Below are 18,744 nucleotides of genomic sequence, written 5' to 3'. Positions count from 1 at the left end.
GCTTCTTCAGAAAGGGTGTCAAGATGGCACAGACATATCTTTTTAATAGTATTTAAAATACAGTTAGGTTACGACAGCTCTTACAAGGATTGTTCTAATGTTATTTCTTTGGAAGCACGCCGCCTCTTGGCTTGTTGTTTGCCAGAAGGTGGCACATTACGGAAGATTGACAGTTTGGTCCAGCTGCATGACTGCACCACTGTACCTAACTGAGCATTCTTCCAGGCAACTAGCTGAGGTAGTTCAGCCTTTGCAAGATGTGAAAAGCAGAGGAGACAAACAGGCTGGATCCATGATCTGTCCAGCTTCAGAGCACAGAGGCTGCTTTTAAAGAATAGAGCCTACAAACAGCGTGCACTCCTTACTTAGGTAATTGGCCAGGCTGGAACTGCATTGTGGCGAGTAACCGACACAATGAGCTGTACATTATAAAATTAAAAAGCCCTCCATTCTTAAAGATTTGAAATTGGAGGCAAATTACAAAATTACTAGTTTTTACAAGCACTTTGCAATCTTACCCATTAGAGACCTCTTTATATTAAACTTAAAGGGGTTGTCCCATAAACAAGTACATTTTAAATCAACAGATCTTGAAATAAAAATAAGTTCCGAAATTGGATGTGTTAAAAAAAATGTTCTTGTGCTGAGATAATGTTATAAATGTGCCCCTGCTATGTACTGTGTAATGGCTGTGTGCCCATGATGCGTTTTTTAAGCTTTTCTGCAGCGGCAAAAACGCTGCAGAAATGCTTAAAAAACGCATGGTAGAAGGCCTGCCATGTCCCCCAATGACAATCCGCATGTGCTGTGCACATGCTGCGGAAATTTCCGCTGCGGATTATCATTGCGTAAAAAAAAGCAGCACTACCAATTATTTTGTGGAAGTGCTGCGTTTTCGCCGCCATTGATTTGCATTAGAACGTGCCAATTCAGCAAGACTGCATCTGTACTTGCGTAATTGGCGCGTTCTAATGTGCGGATGGTACCCGGGTGTGGAGGACAGGAGACTCTCCTCCACACCCAGGTACCATTAAAAAAGCTGTAAAAAAAGAATAAAATAAAAAATAAATATATACTTACCTTCTGGCGCTGCGCTCCTCCTTGCTTCCTGGCACTTCGCGATGGAATGAAGGACCTGTGCTGACGTCAGAGTCATGTGACAGGTCACGCGACGCTGACGTTGGCAGGTCCTTCACTCTACCGCTGCCGGGACCGTGCGAAGCAAGACAGCACGGGCCATCGGAGTGTAAGTATATATTTATTTTTTTACTTTCTCTCGGTCACACTATATAAATCCATGCCGGTTGCATGGATTTATATAGTGTGACCAAGTTGTCAAGCACTTTCCAAGTGATGCTAAAATCGCTTGCAAAGCGCTTGACAACCCGCATGCGGACATGCAAGTGAAGAACGCTTCACTTCCGCATGTCCCTGGCAGGAAAACAATGTACAATCCGCATGTACAATCCGCATGCGTTTTTTCTGCCAGGGAGATGCAATAACGCTCAGGAAAAAATCCTGAGCATTTCTGCATCGTGGGCACATAGCCTTATGGCTGTGACTGACCATGCAGGAACATGGTCTGATCATACCACATCTCCTGGCCAGGGGAGGACGCAAAAATCTATACAGACAGGACAGCAGGGGATCACAAATGATTCTGTGTGACAGTCTATTTCTTTGGTTTTACTAAACCCAGAATAAACAGGGATTTCAATAAATACAATGCAGGATAAATGGAATCTTTTACCATACCCTATATAAACACTAAGGGCCAGAGTCATCATTTGCTTTTTTTGTCGCTTTTCCTTTCTTTTGTCTTGTGGTATTCATTGAGATTTTTGCACCAAATTCTTCAAAATCGTGCATGTGGTTCACAAATTTAACTTTTTTTTTTTAAAGATTTTCTTATAGCAAAAAGTCACATATTCTGCTAAAATTTCTGCTGTTCATAAAAATCACTCCGGGGGGAAAGTGGCGTACATTTGTGCTAAAAATTTGCAACTTTAATGAGTCACAATTGAAAAATCAGCCAAAAACATTTGGAATCCCCTGATTCGCCCACAATGATAAACATAAATAAAAGAACAAAAAAATACAAAAACACCCCAAACAAATCAAACAGGTTAACACACATAAAATATACTTTAAAAGAAAGTGCAATAAAAAAAACCCAATAAGGCGCAAATGAAAAACACCAAAAACTAGACTAGAGTAGGCACAAATGCAATAATGAATCGGGCTTCATACAGCAATCTGCTTATCCACTCCAGGTATATAGCATGTTGCCTGCAGGACAGACACCATGTTCCCATGTTCAATGTGACAGGTTCCCTTTAATAATCAAATTATAATAATTTAGGTTGCCATTACGTTATTTGAAGTAGTCTTCAGGTGAGGCGAGGCATGAAAAGTACATTTACAAGTAATAATACATCTTAAACATGAAAAAAAACCTGAGGATGTAATTGACATCTCTAAATACCTGTGGCAGGCTGCAGTATCGGAATAGTTCAGGAAGCTCCTGGAAGTCCTGAACTTTTGTAATAGCTTTTTGATCTGGAACATACTCGGAGTTCAAAATGGCCACATCTCGCATGGCAATCATTCCAGGTGCGGTCAGTTCTTTTTTGCAAACTTTCTCAAAGACTCCTCTGGAAAGAATAGTGATCTCCATTCAATAATGGAAAAACAGATGTAAAGACTGTCTATCAAGTTCTAATATATTGCCTTAAAGCGTGCCTGTCATTTCACGTTAATTTTCAGAAAAAAAAAGCTTTCATGTATGCACATGAGGAATAATACTATTTCTTACCATTATATGACTAGTATTCATCCCTCTGGAGGCTCTCGCTCTAATTTTCAGTTGTCTCTGAGTTAGTGGGTGGAGACTGCAATGTCATCTCCCAGACACAGTGCATGAAGTCATAAGGGTTTTCTGCTCTTACTTCTCTGTGCAGAACACAGAAGCAGCAGTAGAATGGAAAACATTATACAACAGTACTGAGCTGTGTAGCTGTGAATCTAGCACTGGAGTGAGGAAAATAGTTTGCTAGAAGCTGCTGCACCGTCTGTGTCTCTCTCAGTGCCTCTCCTTCCCCTCCATAGATGAGCTGTATACAGATACTTGAGTAAGCTTTCAGTCTGCCTTGCTTTGATCAAGACAGATTTTAACAGTTTTGTTTTTATATTTTAGAGTGAATCATGAACTCAAGGCAGGGGATGAGTAGAAGAAGATGCTCATCAATGGAGAAATAATCTGATTTCTACAAGATCCGTGTATTACAAAGGTTTTTATATTCGCTTGTACTATGCAAAGTTTGATGAAACAACAGAAATCATTTAACTAAAGGAGAAATCTGCTAAAGAGTCAATCACGTTGTACCTAAAGTCATCCAAGTCCTCGTGTGACACCAGGTTTTTAATAACAAGGAATCCATTGTCTTCATAGAACTGTCTCTGATCCTGGGTCAGGAGATCATTGTTCAAGGTATATCTGTTGGGAATAAGCACAAAAGCAAAGTCAACATCAGATGTTTTTGAAACAGATTGCAAAAAGGAAAAAAAGGAAATATAACAGGTGATTTATGATAATCTTTATACTTCTGTTATTGTGTTTGGCAACAGAAGAAATGATACTACATGCCTGCACTTTGTCTGACGGGCAATATATGGATGTTTCTGCTGCTCCAGCACTGTAATTAGTCATCAGTGCTTCTCCCTATCTTGTAGCACCATACATAATATCAATGACGTAGTCTTCACCAGAATAACCTGTCACCTACATGATACGTGATATCTTGATCTATAAAGTCCCAGCTATTCTATTTTTAGCATATATCAATTGCATTCAGTCATTTCTATTTTTTCCATTTCTTCCCTTACTCCATAACGTCAGTCTGCACTAAAAAACAAAGCTTGTCAGGCACATGTGATAGCTGCTGTCTGGACGCCTGATCTGCTGACAGCTATCGCTCTCCTATACACATGAACCCACTGCTAAGAATCATGTGTTTTAACCGGGGAGAGGAGAAAAAGACGCTCCCAGAGAAAAGATCGGGTATTTGAATTCCCACTGCCCAAACCTTAGGCCGGTTACACACTCTCGACATTCAATGGTCTCAGTACAGATAGGGATGCCTGAACCAGCACGGGTCTTATGACACCCAACTGAATAGCAATATAAATTCCTGAGAGGATGTTGATTTCAAGTCCGGACATCGTGGTCTGCACTCGGACCATGAATGCCTTAAGTGTGAAAACAGCCTAATCTTTCCAAACATCATCTGTCGATATGAGGAGGCCCCCATACACAGTAAATGTGCATATCAGTCGGATTGGCCAACCTTTCGTATATGATCCCTTAAGATGGACAGGTACTGAGCTACAGTACAGACCAAAAGTTTGGACACACCTTCTCATTTAAAGATTTTTCTGTATTTTTATGACTATGAAAATTGTACATTCACACTATCAAAACTATGAATGAACACATGATGACTGCTTTGCACACTCTTGGCATTCTCTTGATGAGCTTCAAGAGGTAGTCACCGGAAATGGTTTTCACTTCACAGGTGTGCCCTGTCAGGTTTAATAAGTGGGATTTCTTGCCTTATAAATGGGGTTGGGACCACCAGTTGTGTTTTGCAGAAGTTAGGTGGATACACAGCTGATAGTCCTACTGAATAGACTGTTAGAATTTGTGTTATGGCAAGAAAAAAGCAGCTAAGTAAAGAAAAATGAGTGGCCATCATTACTTTAAGAAATGAAGGTCAGTCCGAAAAATTTGGCAAACTTAGAAAGTGTCCTCAAGTGCAGTTGCAAAAACCATCAAGCGCAACAAAGAAACTGGCTCACATGAGGACCGCCCCAGAAAGCAAGACCAAGAGTCACCTCCGCTTCTGAGGATAAGTTTATCCGAGTCACCAGCCTCAGAAATTGCAGGTTAACAGCAGCTCAGATTAGAGACGAGGTCAATGCCACACAGAGTTCTAGCAGCAGACACATCTCTACAACAACTGTTAAGAGGAGACTTTGTGCAACAGGGCTTCATGGTAAAATAGCTGCTAGGAAACCACTGCTAAGGACAGGCAACAAGCAGAAGAGACTTGTTTGGGCTAAAGAACACAAGGAATGGACATTAGACCAGTGGAAATCTGTGCTTTGGTCTGATGAGTCCAAATTTCAGATCTTTGGTTCCAACCACCGTGTCTTTGTGCAACGCAGAAAAGGTGAACGAATGGACTCTACATGCCTGGTTCCCACCGTGAAGCATGGAGGAGGAGGTGTGATGGTGTGGGGGTGCTTTTCTGGTGACACTGTTGGGGATTTATTAAAAATTGAAGGCATACTGAACCAGCATGGCTACTATAGCATCTTGCAGCGGCATGCTATTTCATCCGGTTTGCGTTTAGTTGGACCATCATTTATTTTTCAACAGGACAATGACCCCAAACACACCTCCAGGCTGTGTAAGGGCTATTTGACCAAGAAAGAGAGTTATGGGGTGCTATGCCAGATGACCTGGCCTCCACAGTCACCAGACCTGAACCAAATCGAGATGGTTTGGGGTGAGCTGGACCGCAGAGTGAAGGCAAAAGGGCCAACAAGTGCTAAGCATCTCTGGGGACTCCTTCAAGATTGTTGGAAGACCATTTCCGGTGACTACCTCTTGAAGCTCATCAAGAGAATGCCAAGAGTGTGCAAAGCAGTCATCAAAGCAAAAGGTGGCTACTTTGAAGAACCTAGAATATAAGACATATTTTCAGTTGTTTCACACTTTTTTGTTAAGTATATAATTCCACATGTGTTAATTCATAGTTTTGATGCCTTCAGTGTGAATGTACAATTTTCAGAGTCATGAAAATACAGAAATTTTTTTAAAATGAGGTGTGTCCAAACTTTTGGTCTGTACTGTACATGTACATATATATAACCCCATGCACATAAACTACTGTATATATGTACACATAAATTAAGAAGGTTGGCAATGTTCAGGGCACATAGAAAAGAATGGAGAGATCCGTTGTGTGTGCCAGGGTCCTTTTCTTGAGATAGATGCAAGTCGTACTGCATCGATCAGACATTTATGGCATAAGCATATCCTGCTTGTATTCTTATATCTAATTTCTTTCCTTATTACAGTGAAGTAAACCTATAGCAAACAAGCAGCAAAATATACTTTCCTAAGGCATTAAATTAACGCAAATGGAATATGAAGAAAAAATGCCAGACAGTGAATACATATAAAATATAATAAATCTTTATTGAAAATGCATTAAAAACATACATTGAATAAAAGATATCCAAACAGACAAAAAAATAAATAAAACAAAAAGGACGGTATGGATGCAAATGACGGCTGCAATGATAAGGATCTATGAATGCATATAAAGTAATAGATCATGGGACATAGCCAAATTGGTTTCAAATAAAGTGCAACATAAAAATAAATTATACATGAAGCCTAATTTTTTTTTATATATACACTGCCAATTTAGCCTCTACTTAGTAACATATAATTTCCTTAATTTCTGACGCCTGTGCATTTGCTTATATATTTTTCACATCTTTCAGCTAGCTGACTTACCAACTATGTACAAGTTATTACTTGCAGCTCATAAGGCTTAATGTATATTTATTTTTATGTTGCACTTGCTTTGAAATTAATTTGGCTATGTCCCTTGATCTATTACTTTATATGCATTCATAGATCCTCATTAATGCAGCCATCAATTGCATACATACTTTCCTTTTTGTTTTATTTATTTTTTGTCTGTTTGGATCTCTTTTATTTCATATCTGTTTTTAATGGCTTTTATATAAATATTTATTATATTTTATATGCATTCCCTGTCTGGCATTTTTTCTTTTCTTTATATTCTTAATAGATTGAAGGTTAAAAATAAAATAAACTTACTTAAAGGTTGGTGAATGGGTGGCTGTTGTAACCTGTCCTGACACAGGAACTGCTATCTGAAATTCTATTTAAGGCAAAAACAATTCCTTATCTGTTCATGTACACTTAGATCTTGTTAATGTCATAACAAAGGAATCCTGACAGGTGCAGGATTAAAGGGAACCTGGATTAAACTCATGCTGTCCAAACCATGGGCAGTGGGAATCAGAGCCGGGCTGGGCAATTGCAGCCATGGAAGTTTTACTCTAAAACACTCTGGTGTTTCAGAGAAGACATAGTTAGAAAAGCCTACTTACTGCTCCTTCCTTATTTTTTTTTAGAAAGTAATAATTCTTTAGACTCAGCGCAGCAGGTAGTTTAAACAAAGATTGCTGCTGTTTTTTTCTAGAAATGTGGTAAAACATTGGAAACAAGAGTCTTCAGTGAAGCTTTCTTAAAAAAAGAAATAACGAAATGAGGGTCATCTTATTTAGTGTGATGTAAGTTTTTCTTTTGTAATCATTTCATTAAGTTTAAAGTAGTATTCACGATCAGTGATTATGTTAATTTCCAGTTTGAGTTTTAATTAGTGTCATGTATGAGATTTCTCCTATGAGCCTGATGAAGACCTCCTGCCAAGCTTGAAACGCATTGCTTGCTTATATCAATAAACAAATATTAAATTACTTACACTTCATATTCCACTCACTGTCAACTTGGATGATGAGCGCCCTCGCAAAAACCGGACATCTATTTGCATCTTTTTTGGATCCATATTTGTACATAGGTAGACATCTGGGACAAGAGGCCATGCCAGACTAGTCAGGTTTTTCCCTATGGTTCCCAGCAGGCTTTTCAAACTATGTTTTCTCTGAAACAATGCAGAATTTCAGAGCATACATGGCTGCAATCACACAACCAAGCTCTGATTCATGAAGACTGTGGTTCAGACAGAACAAATCTAATGACAAGTTCCCTGTTACAAATGGTCATATAAAAGTACCTTATAAGCATCAATAACATACAGAATTAAATGATTTGTTCCGTTATCGTGATAGATAAAACAGTGCATACAAGTTAGTTTTTCAGGGTAAAAACCTTTTTAAACGCATTAACACACAGCAAAAATAAATTTTTAGCACACCTAAATCTTTAAGTCTTTACATGTCAGTTGGCTAATAAAATATTTGACAAATGGCAAAGCGTGCATAAGCCAACCTAATCTAAACGTAGAGAACTTCCTAGAAATAAGAAAGCGAGAAAACAACACAACAGGCGAGCTACAAGTGGTGTTCGTAAGGTCACATACTGTATCTGATCAAGAACATAAATCAGGATCGGTCTGTACATGGAAGGAATGGCAGTGACCTTAGCTGTGTAAAGTGCGAACGAACATTAACGGACTGAAGTTCATAATTTTCACCTTTCGTAACGTAACAGTAATAAAAGAAGGTTACTAGAGCGCTCCTGAAGGTAAAATGCTAACTGCTTTCCAGAAACAAGCTATTGGGTGTATTTACTTTAAGTACTTAATGTTCTATTTGGTTTCATGGTCATGCATGAATGGGAAGCAAGAACAAAAATGACCCACAAAATAGTCTATGGCTGTGGTTGTTCACACCAATCTTCACTCTTTAGATAGCTACTATACAGAAGGAAGAGGGGAAGAGCATACCTCACAACCATAAAATATAGGAAAGGGGGAAACATACAGCGACACACAATTTTTTTTTAGTTTAGACTAAACTACTTTCCTAAACTCGACCGGTACTTTACACATGTCCATACAAAAAATTGGAGCCCATGCAGTATGGTACCTCTTTCTTGGCCTCAATAGTGTCTACCACACATTAAGAGGTCACCACAAAGCCCACCATGGAGTATGTTGTTCCCACAGTGCCCCACACAGCTTGATGCCCCCACAGTAGATAACACCCCCATACACACAGTATGATGCCCCAACAGTAATTCCCTCCCACCCACACAGTATAATGCCTCCACAGTAGATAACACCCCCATACACAAAGTATGATGCCCCAACAGTAATTCCCTCCCACCCACACAGTATAATGCCTCCACAGTAGATAACACCCCCATACACACAGTATGATGCCCCAACAGTAGATCACAACTCCACACACAGTATGATGCCCCCACAGATCCCCCCCACACACAGTATGATGCCCCCACAGATTTCCCACACACACAGTATAATGCATCCACAGTAATTTCCCCCCCACAGTAGATAACCCCCCATACACACACGATGATGCCTCCACAGTAGATTTCCCCCCACACCCAGTATGATGCCCCCACTGGACATTACCCCACATAGTATGATCCCTCCCTAGCCTTTCACTGTGCATAAAACCCCAGTACAGTATAATGCCTTTGCAGTTCTCAACACATAGCCACAGTGTCACACATTGGAAAACCATAATAAATCATTATGATTATAAGGGATACATGTCTACAGCCCATAATCCTGATATGGAGAAATCAGCTACATTCCCTATATACTGTAAAATTATAATTACACTCACAATAATCTAGGAGTTTCTTCAGCTTCAAAAAAATCACGGACGCCTTAAATTTATTTTTACAGACCGGGCAAAAAACTGCCCTATTTTTACAGACAGTCCTGGAATTTCTGGACGGTTGGCAACTCAGCCCAGGTCCTTGAAATCGGCACCTGAGCAAGACATTTTTACATATTGTACATGCTTAGATTTAAGCAATTGTATAATATCCACAGAAACCTCTGATTTTATCTTCAGAGCACAGGAGGCGGATTTGTTTGTGGCTAAGTTCGCAAGTTTAATATATAGTTTTTGCCGCAGACCAAGAATTGCAGCAGACGTCACACTGTGTAGGTTTTTCTGATTCATAGCAATTGTGAAATATGCATTTATGTGCTGCATGTATACCAACTTAAACCAAGCTCAAATTTATTGTTTTTTCTTTGTATTTTTTGCATTCTGTGCAAACCAGGGTGTGCCTGTTATGATCTGCAACAAAAATTAAGGAGAGATAGGGAAAGCTGTCCCTAGAGTAAGACTAAGCTGAATCCCTACAATGTAGCGGGCTGTCTGTTGCTTGTGAACAGACCTGCCTTCGTCCTCGGCTAGTCTGAACGGAGACCTATAGAATAAAGGGAGGGGTCCCTAAAAGAACTAAGGACTGGGACAAAATGGGCCACCTCCTAACAGAAGTTGTTGCAGAGCAAAAAGACAAACTGTGCTTTGTTTGCCCTTATTCACACAGAGGCCAACTTTGACACATGGTAAGGTTTTTAATATTAGACAAAGACTATCCCGAGAGGGTTCACCTTGTCGCTGGTGGGATAGCTTTCATACTATTTTTGATCAAAAACAGTGTTACTGAGAACTCTATTTTATTTAAATGCAGTTTTGCTTTTTATTTATTTAGTCTAAGTGCCCACGATGCAGAAATGCTGCATATTTTTTACGCTTCTCCCTGGCTGGAAAAACGCATGCGGATTTTACATGTGTTTTTCCCGCCAGGTAGAAGTGTTTGTCTAGTGTTTTTGCATGCATTTCTGCATGCGGGTTTGTCAAGCGCTTTCCAAGCGATTTTAGTATCACTTGGAAAAGTGCTTGACAACTTGGTCACACTATATAAATCCATGCAACCGGCATGGATTTATATAGTGTGACCAAGTAATAGTTTAAAAAAAAGAATAAGAATGGTAAAAAATAAAGATTTTACTTACCTTCCGATGGCCCCTGGTCTCCTTCTCCGCTCCGTTCGGTCTCCCCGGTGTCTCGCAGTGGTGTGAAGGACCTGCGATGACGTCACTGAGTCATGTGACGACAGCGGTCGCGTGACCTGTCACATGACTCAATGACGTCATGTCAGGTCCTCACACCACCGCGAGCCGCCTAACACACCGCACGCATCGCTATGGAGACTGGGGGACATCGGAAGGTGAGTATAATCTTTATTTTTTATTTTAAATTCTTTTTTTTACAGGTACTATGGTACCCGGGCCCGGAGGAGAGTCTCCTCTCCTCCAGACCTGGGTACCATCCGCAAATTGAACAGTGTGATATCTGCATGTGCAGATGCAGTGATGCGGATGTCACGCGGTCCAATGTAAGTCAATGGCGGCGATTACGCTGCGTGTCCGCAAAATTAATGGACATGCTGCGAATTGCTCCGCAATGATAATCTGCAGCGGAAATGTGCACAGAACATGCAGATTATCATTGGGGACCATGGGGCACGTTTTACCAAGCGTTTTCGCTGCGGAAATTCCGCGGCAGAAACGCTTGAAAAACGCATAGTGGGCATGCAGCCTTACAGCAGGGTTTATGTTCATTTTGCTTCATGTAAGTTTTTCTGATTCATGGCCATTGTGAAATATGCATTTATGTACTGCACGCATACCAACTTAAACCAAGCTCAAATTTTGCTTTTTTAAAGATGTCACACTATGTATTGCAAGAGTGAAGTCTGCAATGAAGGGACATGCTGCACATTAGAAAATCCACATGGCTGGTCAATTTACATGCAGAAAATATCCAACACTTGTTCCCTTTCAGTTCAATATCATCCTTGAGTGCAGTCTGCTATAAAAAACAAACCACGTTGTAATTACCTTACCCAGGTCCACTGGCTAGTCTCCACTGCTGCTCCTGGTGTCTGGCATCGTCTACAGTACTAACCTCATGAGAACAGAGCAGCTGTAATCCGTGAGCTCTGCGGCTCTAATCAGTGAGCTCTGCGGCTCTAATCAGTGAGCTCTGCGGCTCTGGCAGTGAAGACGGAGGGCTCCACTCAGGGTCGCTGAGCTCACAGACAAGATGCTGTGCTGTGGACATGACGTTCACACTGCAGACAATGCCAGAGACCGGAAGCAGTGGGGTGACTTGCCAGTGGACCTGGGAAAGGGGCAGTGGGGGAGGATTTGCCAGTGGACCCAGAAAAAGGGCAGTACCAGTGGACGTGGGAAAAGGGAGTACAGCATGTTTTTTTTTTCTAGCAAATTGTGCTAAGGAACAAACATTTACAGAAAGGGGACAAGCCCTTTAAATCTACATATACATTACAGGTGGGGCCCTACCAGCTGTCTACTGAGAGATGATGTAGGGGGAGAGAAGGATCTTTTTTTTCTCATTAAAGTACACTCTGCACCCCATCTTGACTGAAAAAAACCCAAAAATGTAGAAATTTTTGCAAATTTATTAAAAAAGAAAAACTGAAATATCACATGGTCATAAGTATTGAGACTCTTTGCTCAGACACTCATATTTAAGTCACATGCTGTCCATTTCCTTGTGATCCTCCTTGAGATGGTTCTACTCCTTCATTGGAGTCCAGCTGTGTTTCATTAAACTGATAGGACCTGATTTGGAAACACACACACCTGTCTATATAAGACCTCACAGATCACAGTGCATGTCAGACCAAATGAGAATCATGAGCTCAAAGAAACTGCCCAAGGAGCTCAGAGACAGAATTGTGGCAAGGCACAGATCTGGCCAAGGTTACAAAAGAATTTCTGCATTACTCAAGGTTAAGCTCATGATTCTCATTTGGTCTGACATGCACTGTGAGCTGTGAGGTTTTATATAGACAGGTGTGTGCCTTTCCAAATCAAGTCCTATCAGTTTAATTAAACACAGCTGGACTCCAATGAAGGAGTAGAACCATCTCAAGGAGGATCACAAGGAAATGGACAGCATGTGACTTAAATATGAGTGTCTGAGCAAAGAGTCTCAATACTTATGACCATGTGATATTTCAATTTTTCTTTTTTAATAAATTTGCAAAAATGTCTACATTTGTTTTTTTTTCAGTCAAGATGGGGTGCAGAGTGTACTTTAAAAAAAAAGAACTTTTTAGAATTTACCAAATGGCTGCAATGAAACAGAGTGAAAAATTTCTTTCTGTACCCACTGTATATAACGATGGTATACACAGATATACGGCATCTATATTACAGGTATATAACGATGGTATACACAGACAAACGGCAGCCATATTACAGGTATATAACAATGGTTTGGTAAATTGTAAAGTGGTGCGGAATATATACGGCAGCTGTAGTATTACCAGTATATAATGATGGTATACACAGATATATATGGCAGCTGTATTACAGGTATATAACGATGGCATACACAGATATATACGGCAGCAGTATTACCGGTATATAACGATGGTATACACAGATATATATGGCAGCTGTATTACAGGTATATAACGATGGCATACACAGATATATACGGCAGCTGTATTACAGGTATATAACGATGGCATACACAGATATATACGGCAGCTGTATTACAGGTATATAACGATGGCATACACAGGTATACGGCAGCTGTATTACAGGTATATAACGATGGTATACACAGATATATATGGCAGCTGTATTACAGGTATATAACGATGGTATACACAGATATATACGGCAGCTGTATTACAGGTATATAACGATGGCATACACAGATATATACGGCAGCTGTATTACAGGTATATAACGATGGCATACACAGGTATACGGCAGCTGTATTACAGGTATATAACGATGGTATACACAGATATACGGCAGCTGTATTACAGGTATACAACGATGGTATACACAGATATATACGGCAGCTGTATTACAGGTATATAACGATGGCATACACAGATATATACGGCAGCTGTATTACAGGTATATAACGATGGTATACACAGATATATACGGCAGCTGTATTACAGGTACATAACGATGGTATACACAGATATACGGCAGCTGTATTACAGGTATATAACGATGGTATACACAGATATATACGGCAGCTGTATTACAGGTATATAACGATGGCATACACAGGTATATACGGCAGCTGTATTACAGGTATATAACGATGGTATACACAGATATATACGGCAGCTGTATTACAGGTATATAACGATGGTATACACAGATATATACGGCAGCTGTATTACAGGTATATAACGATGGTATACACAGATATATACGGCAGCTGTATTACAGGTATATAACGATGGCATACACAGATATATACGGCAGCTGTATTACAGGTATATAACGATGGCATACACAGGTATACGGCAGCTGTATTACAGGTATATAACGATGGTATACACAGATATACGGCAGCTGTATTACAGGTATACAACGATGGTATACACAGATATATACGGCAGCTGTATTACAGGTACATAACGATGGTATACACAGATATACGGCAGCTGTATTACAGGTATATAACGATGGTATACACAGATATATACGGCAGCTGTATTACAGGTATATAACGATGGCATACACAGGTATATACGGCAGCTGTATTACAGGTATATAACGATGGTATACACAGATATATACGGCAGCTGTATTACAGGTATATAACGATGGTATACACAGATATATATGGCAGCTGTATTACAGGTATATAACGATGGCATACACAGATATATACGGCAGCTGTATTACAGGTACATAACGATGGTATACACAGATATACGGCAGCTGTATTACAGGTATATAACGATGGTATACACAGATATATATGGCAGCTGTATTACAGGTATATAACGATGGCATACACAGGTATATACGGCAGCTGTATTACAGGTATATAACGATGGTATACACAGATATATACGGCAGCTGTATTACAGGTATATAACGATGGTATACACAGATATATATGGCAGCTGTATTACAGGTATATAACGATGGCATACACAGATATATATGGCAGCTGTATTACAGGTATATAACGATGGTATACACAGATATATATGGCAGCTGTATTACAGGTATATAACGATGGTATACACAGATATATACGGCAGCTGTATTACAGGTATATAACGATGGTATACACAGATATATATGGCAGCTGTATTACAGGTATATAACGATGGCATACACAGGTATATACGGCAGCTGTATTACAGGAATATAACGATGGTATACACACATATATACGGCAGCTGTATTACAGGTATATAACGATGGTATACACAGATATATATGGCAGCTGTATTACAGGTATATAACGATGGCATACACAGATATATACGGCAGCTGTATTACAGGTATATAACGATGGTATACACAGATATATATGGCAGCTGTATTACAGGTATATAACGATGGTATACACAGATATATACGGCAGCTGTATTACAGGTATATAACGATGGTATACACAGATATATATGGCAGCTGTATTACAGGTATATAACGATGGTATACACAGATATATATGGCAGCTGTATTACAGGTATATAACGATGGCATACACAGATATATACGGCAGCTGTATTACAGGTATATAACGATGGTATACACAGATATATATGGCAGCTGTATTACAGGTATATAACGATGGTATACACAGATATATATGGCAGCTGTATTACAGGTATATAACGATGGCATACACAGATATATACGGCAGCTGTAGTATTACCAGTATATAATGATGGTATACACAGATATATATGGCAGCTGTATTACAGGTATATAACGATGGCATACACAGGTATACGGCAGCTGTATTACAGGTATATAACGATGGCATACACAGATATATACGGCAGCAGTATTACCGGTATATAATGATGGTATACACAGATATATATGGCAGCTGTATTACAGGTATATAACGATGGTATACACAGATATATATGGCAGCTGTATTACAGCTATATAACGACGGTATACACAGATATATATGGCAGCTGTATTACAGGTATACAACGATGGCATACACAGATATATACGGCAGCTGTATTACAGGTATATAACGATGGCATACACAGATATATACGGCAGCTGTATTACAGGTACATAACGATGGTATACACAGATATACGGCAGCTGTATTACAGGTATATAACGATGGCATACACAGATATATACGGCAGCTGTATTACAGGTATATAACGATGGCATACACAGATATATACGGCAGCTGTATTACAGGTACATAACGATGGTATACACAGATATATACGGCAGCTGTATTACCGGTATATAACGATGGTATACACAGATATATATGGCAGCTGTATTACCGTTATATAACGATGGCATACACAGATATGTACGGCAGCTGTATTACAGGTATATAACGATGGCATACACAGATATATACGGCAGCTGTATTACCGGTATATAACGATGGTATACACAGATATATATGGCAGCTGTATTACCGGTATATAACGATGGTATACACAGATATATACGGCAGCTGTATTACAGGTATATAACGATGGTATACACAGATATACGGAAGCTGTATTACAGGTATATAACGATGGTATACACAGATATATATGGCAGCTGTATTACAGGTATATAACGATGGTATACACAGATATATATGGCAGCTGTATTACAGGTATATAACGATGGTATACACAGATATATACGGCAGCTGTATTACAGGTATATAATGATGGCATACACAGATATACGGAAGCTGTATTACAGGTATATAACGATGGTATACACAGATATATATGGCAGCTGTATTACAGGTATATAACGATGGTATACACAGATATATATGGCAGCTGTATTACAGGTATATAACGATGGCATACACAGGTATACGGCAGCTGTATTACAGGTATATAACGATGGCATACACAGATATATATGGCAGCTGTATTACAGGTATATAACGATGGTATACACAGATATATATGGCAGCTGTATTACAGGTATATAACGATGGTATACACAGATATATACGGCAGCTGTATTACAGGTATATAACGATGGTATACACAGATATATACGGCAGCTGTATTACAGGTATATAACGATGGTATACACAGGTATACGGCAGCTGTATTACAGGTATATAACGATGGCATACACAGGTATACGGCAGCTGTATTACAGGTATATAACGATGGCATACACAGATATACGGAAGCTGTATTACAGGTATATAATGATGGTATACACAGATATATATGGCAGCTGTATTACAGGTATATAACGATGGTATACACAGATATACGGCAGCTGTATTACAGGTATATAATGATGGTATACACAGATATACGGCAGACACATACAAGGAGAAGCCATGACAATGTTTCATGGAAATCAATAATTTCCTATACAATGTAATGTCCTCTTCCATGATGTGGGTGAGATCTCAGTAGTGATGTGGGCGGTCGATGCCCGTGTGCCCGCACCCCCTATGCCAGGCTCTCCCTGGCTGGGCCCAGCCCACTACTCTTCCTCTCTGCTCTATATACAGGAAGGATACGAGGTGTCTGTGGAGGACGGACAGGCGGCCTCCTGCTCCGGGATTGATACCACAGCCCTGGGCCTGCATGCTTCTACGGTCCGTCACTTCGTCACCTACTGCTGGTCTGGAGGTCGCAGAGCGGGGCGGCCTCACTACAGGCCTGATAAACCTCCGTTCCCGGAACCTCCTCCTCCCGACCGGAGCCTGCACCGCCCCGGGCAAAGGGCGAAGAGCGCAGTGTGGTGATAGGCGCCCTGGGATGTGGCCGGGTACTGCCACCCGAGCACACTATGAGGCACACACCTGCCCCGCAGCCAGCAGCGACCGTGCCCAGTGCCGCCTGGCGGTGCAGACACCATTGCCCCGGTACTAGATGGGGCAGTGGAAGGTGCATTGGAACTAATTCAGTATAGAAAGAAACGGGCACAGCTGCCAGGTGTCATTTGTTTCAGTTCACCAGTTTCAGGAGCTCTGCTTGCTTGTGCTGCATGGAAAATATATTTATTTTAATTCAGTGGGAACTGATATCAATTGTCAGAATCATTAACCCACAATGTTAGGTGTAGAAAACTAGCCCCGAACTGGTCCTAAGGCCTCAATAGCTGGCAGCCGAATGCTCCAGACTTGCCCAAACGTTCATGTTTTCAAGTGGGAGAATGGAGAAAGTCGCTGGCAGACTTCAGAGAGCAGAGGAGTACGGCGTCTGATCCCAAACAGCATCGTCCTTGTCCTGCAGGAAATCGGGAGCAGCCGTACACAGAGTGGCGACTCTTCGCACCATCTGCCCTACGTGTACAGTGCACGGAGGGTGCAGGAACAGCACGTAACGCGCCCCCTGGGCCGTGGGGTACTCGGTAGCCGTGCCGGTCGATGCTGGGGGGATGTCACAGTGGTGGTGACCCGGTCCGTGAAGTTTTTATATATATAATATTTGTGACGCCACCTGTGGTATGCGGCTATATGGGGCCGCCACTGCGGTGTAGATCCTCTGGAGGTGATGATGACGCAGCAGAGTTGGTTGAGCTCTGTACAGGCAGAGCTTAGCTCCAGGGCAGGAAGTGGTGATGTGATAGATGTTGCTGTGCAGTGGCTGGCGCAGATAATGACCAGTCCACAACTTAATGGCGGACTTCTCTTATCTTTACTTGCGGTGGTTAGGCAGACTGGGGCACGGGTACTAGCTGGTAGTAGAGGTCCGGGCGGCCTGGAAACAAGTTGGGAATCCACCGCGCCAGGTGAAGTTGGAGGCCTTCCCTCTGCGCTAATCTCATTGGCCCTGCTGCTTAGAGCTGTGCGGTGGCCCTCGTCCCTGAGTAAAACGTCTTTGTACTCATCTGTATGGCAGGCTGCTCGGGCCTTCCTGGAGTGTCGCTCCCATGTGGCGGTGCTAGGCACTATGTGCTGCTGAGCCTCCAGGCGTCTGATGGAATTGTTGCCTGTGCAGGTGATTCAATTATCACCTGTTCAATACTAAGGAAATCCTGAAAACCTGACCTGTTGGTGGCTCTTGAGGACTGGAGTTGGGGAACCCTGCTCTAAATTATATATTTTTATTAATACCAAGGATTTTTATCATAAACC

At 40.9% G+C, this 18,744-nt stretch overlaps 1 protein-coding gene across 1 annotated transcript in view; it reads right to left on the bottom strand.

The window, feature by feature from the left end:
• The window catches only part of PHYH (phytanoyl-CoA 2-hydroxylase), a 46,897-nt gene extending 29,524 nt beyond the window's left edge, over positions 1 to 17,373 (bottom strand). The window contains exons 1-4 of the mRNA XM_073652375.1: positions 17,182 to 17,373; positions 6,920 to 6,975; positions 3,386 to 3,496; positions 2,486 to 2,654 (exon numbers count right to left, since the gene is read on the bottom strand). Coding sequence (XP_073508476.1) covers positions 2,486 to 2,654; positions 3,386 to 3,496; positions 6,920 to 6,975; positions 17,182 to 17,250 — 405 coding nt within the window. The 5' untranslated portion in view covers positions 17,251 to 17,373. The remainder of the gene's footprint in view (positions 1 to 2,485; positions 2,655 to 3,385; positions 3,497 to 6,919; positions 6,976 to 17,181) is intronic.
• Between the last annotated feature and the right edge of the window lie 1,371 nt (positions 17,374 to 18,744).

The sequence above is a fragment of the Phyllobates terribilis genome, unplaced genomic scaffold (assembly GCF_046119375.1).
Source record: "Phyllobates terribilis strain yellow unplaced genomic scaffold, ASM4611937v1 Scaffold_11__3_contigs__length_659146591, whole genome shotgun sequence".
Classification (NCBI taxonomy): domain Eukaryota; kingdom Metazoa; phylum Chordata; class Amphibia; order Anura; family Dendrobatidae; genus Phyllobates; species Phyllobates terribilis.
This window is presented reverse-complemented; position numbering and strand designations above follow the sequence as displayed.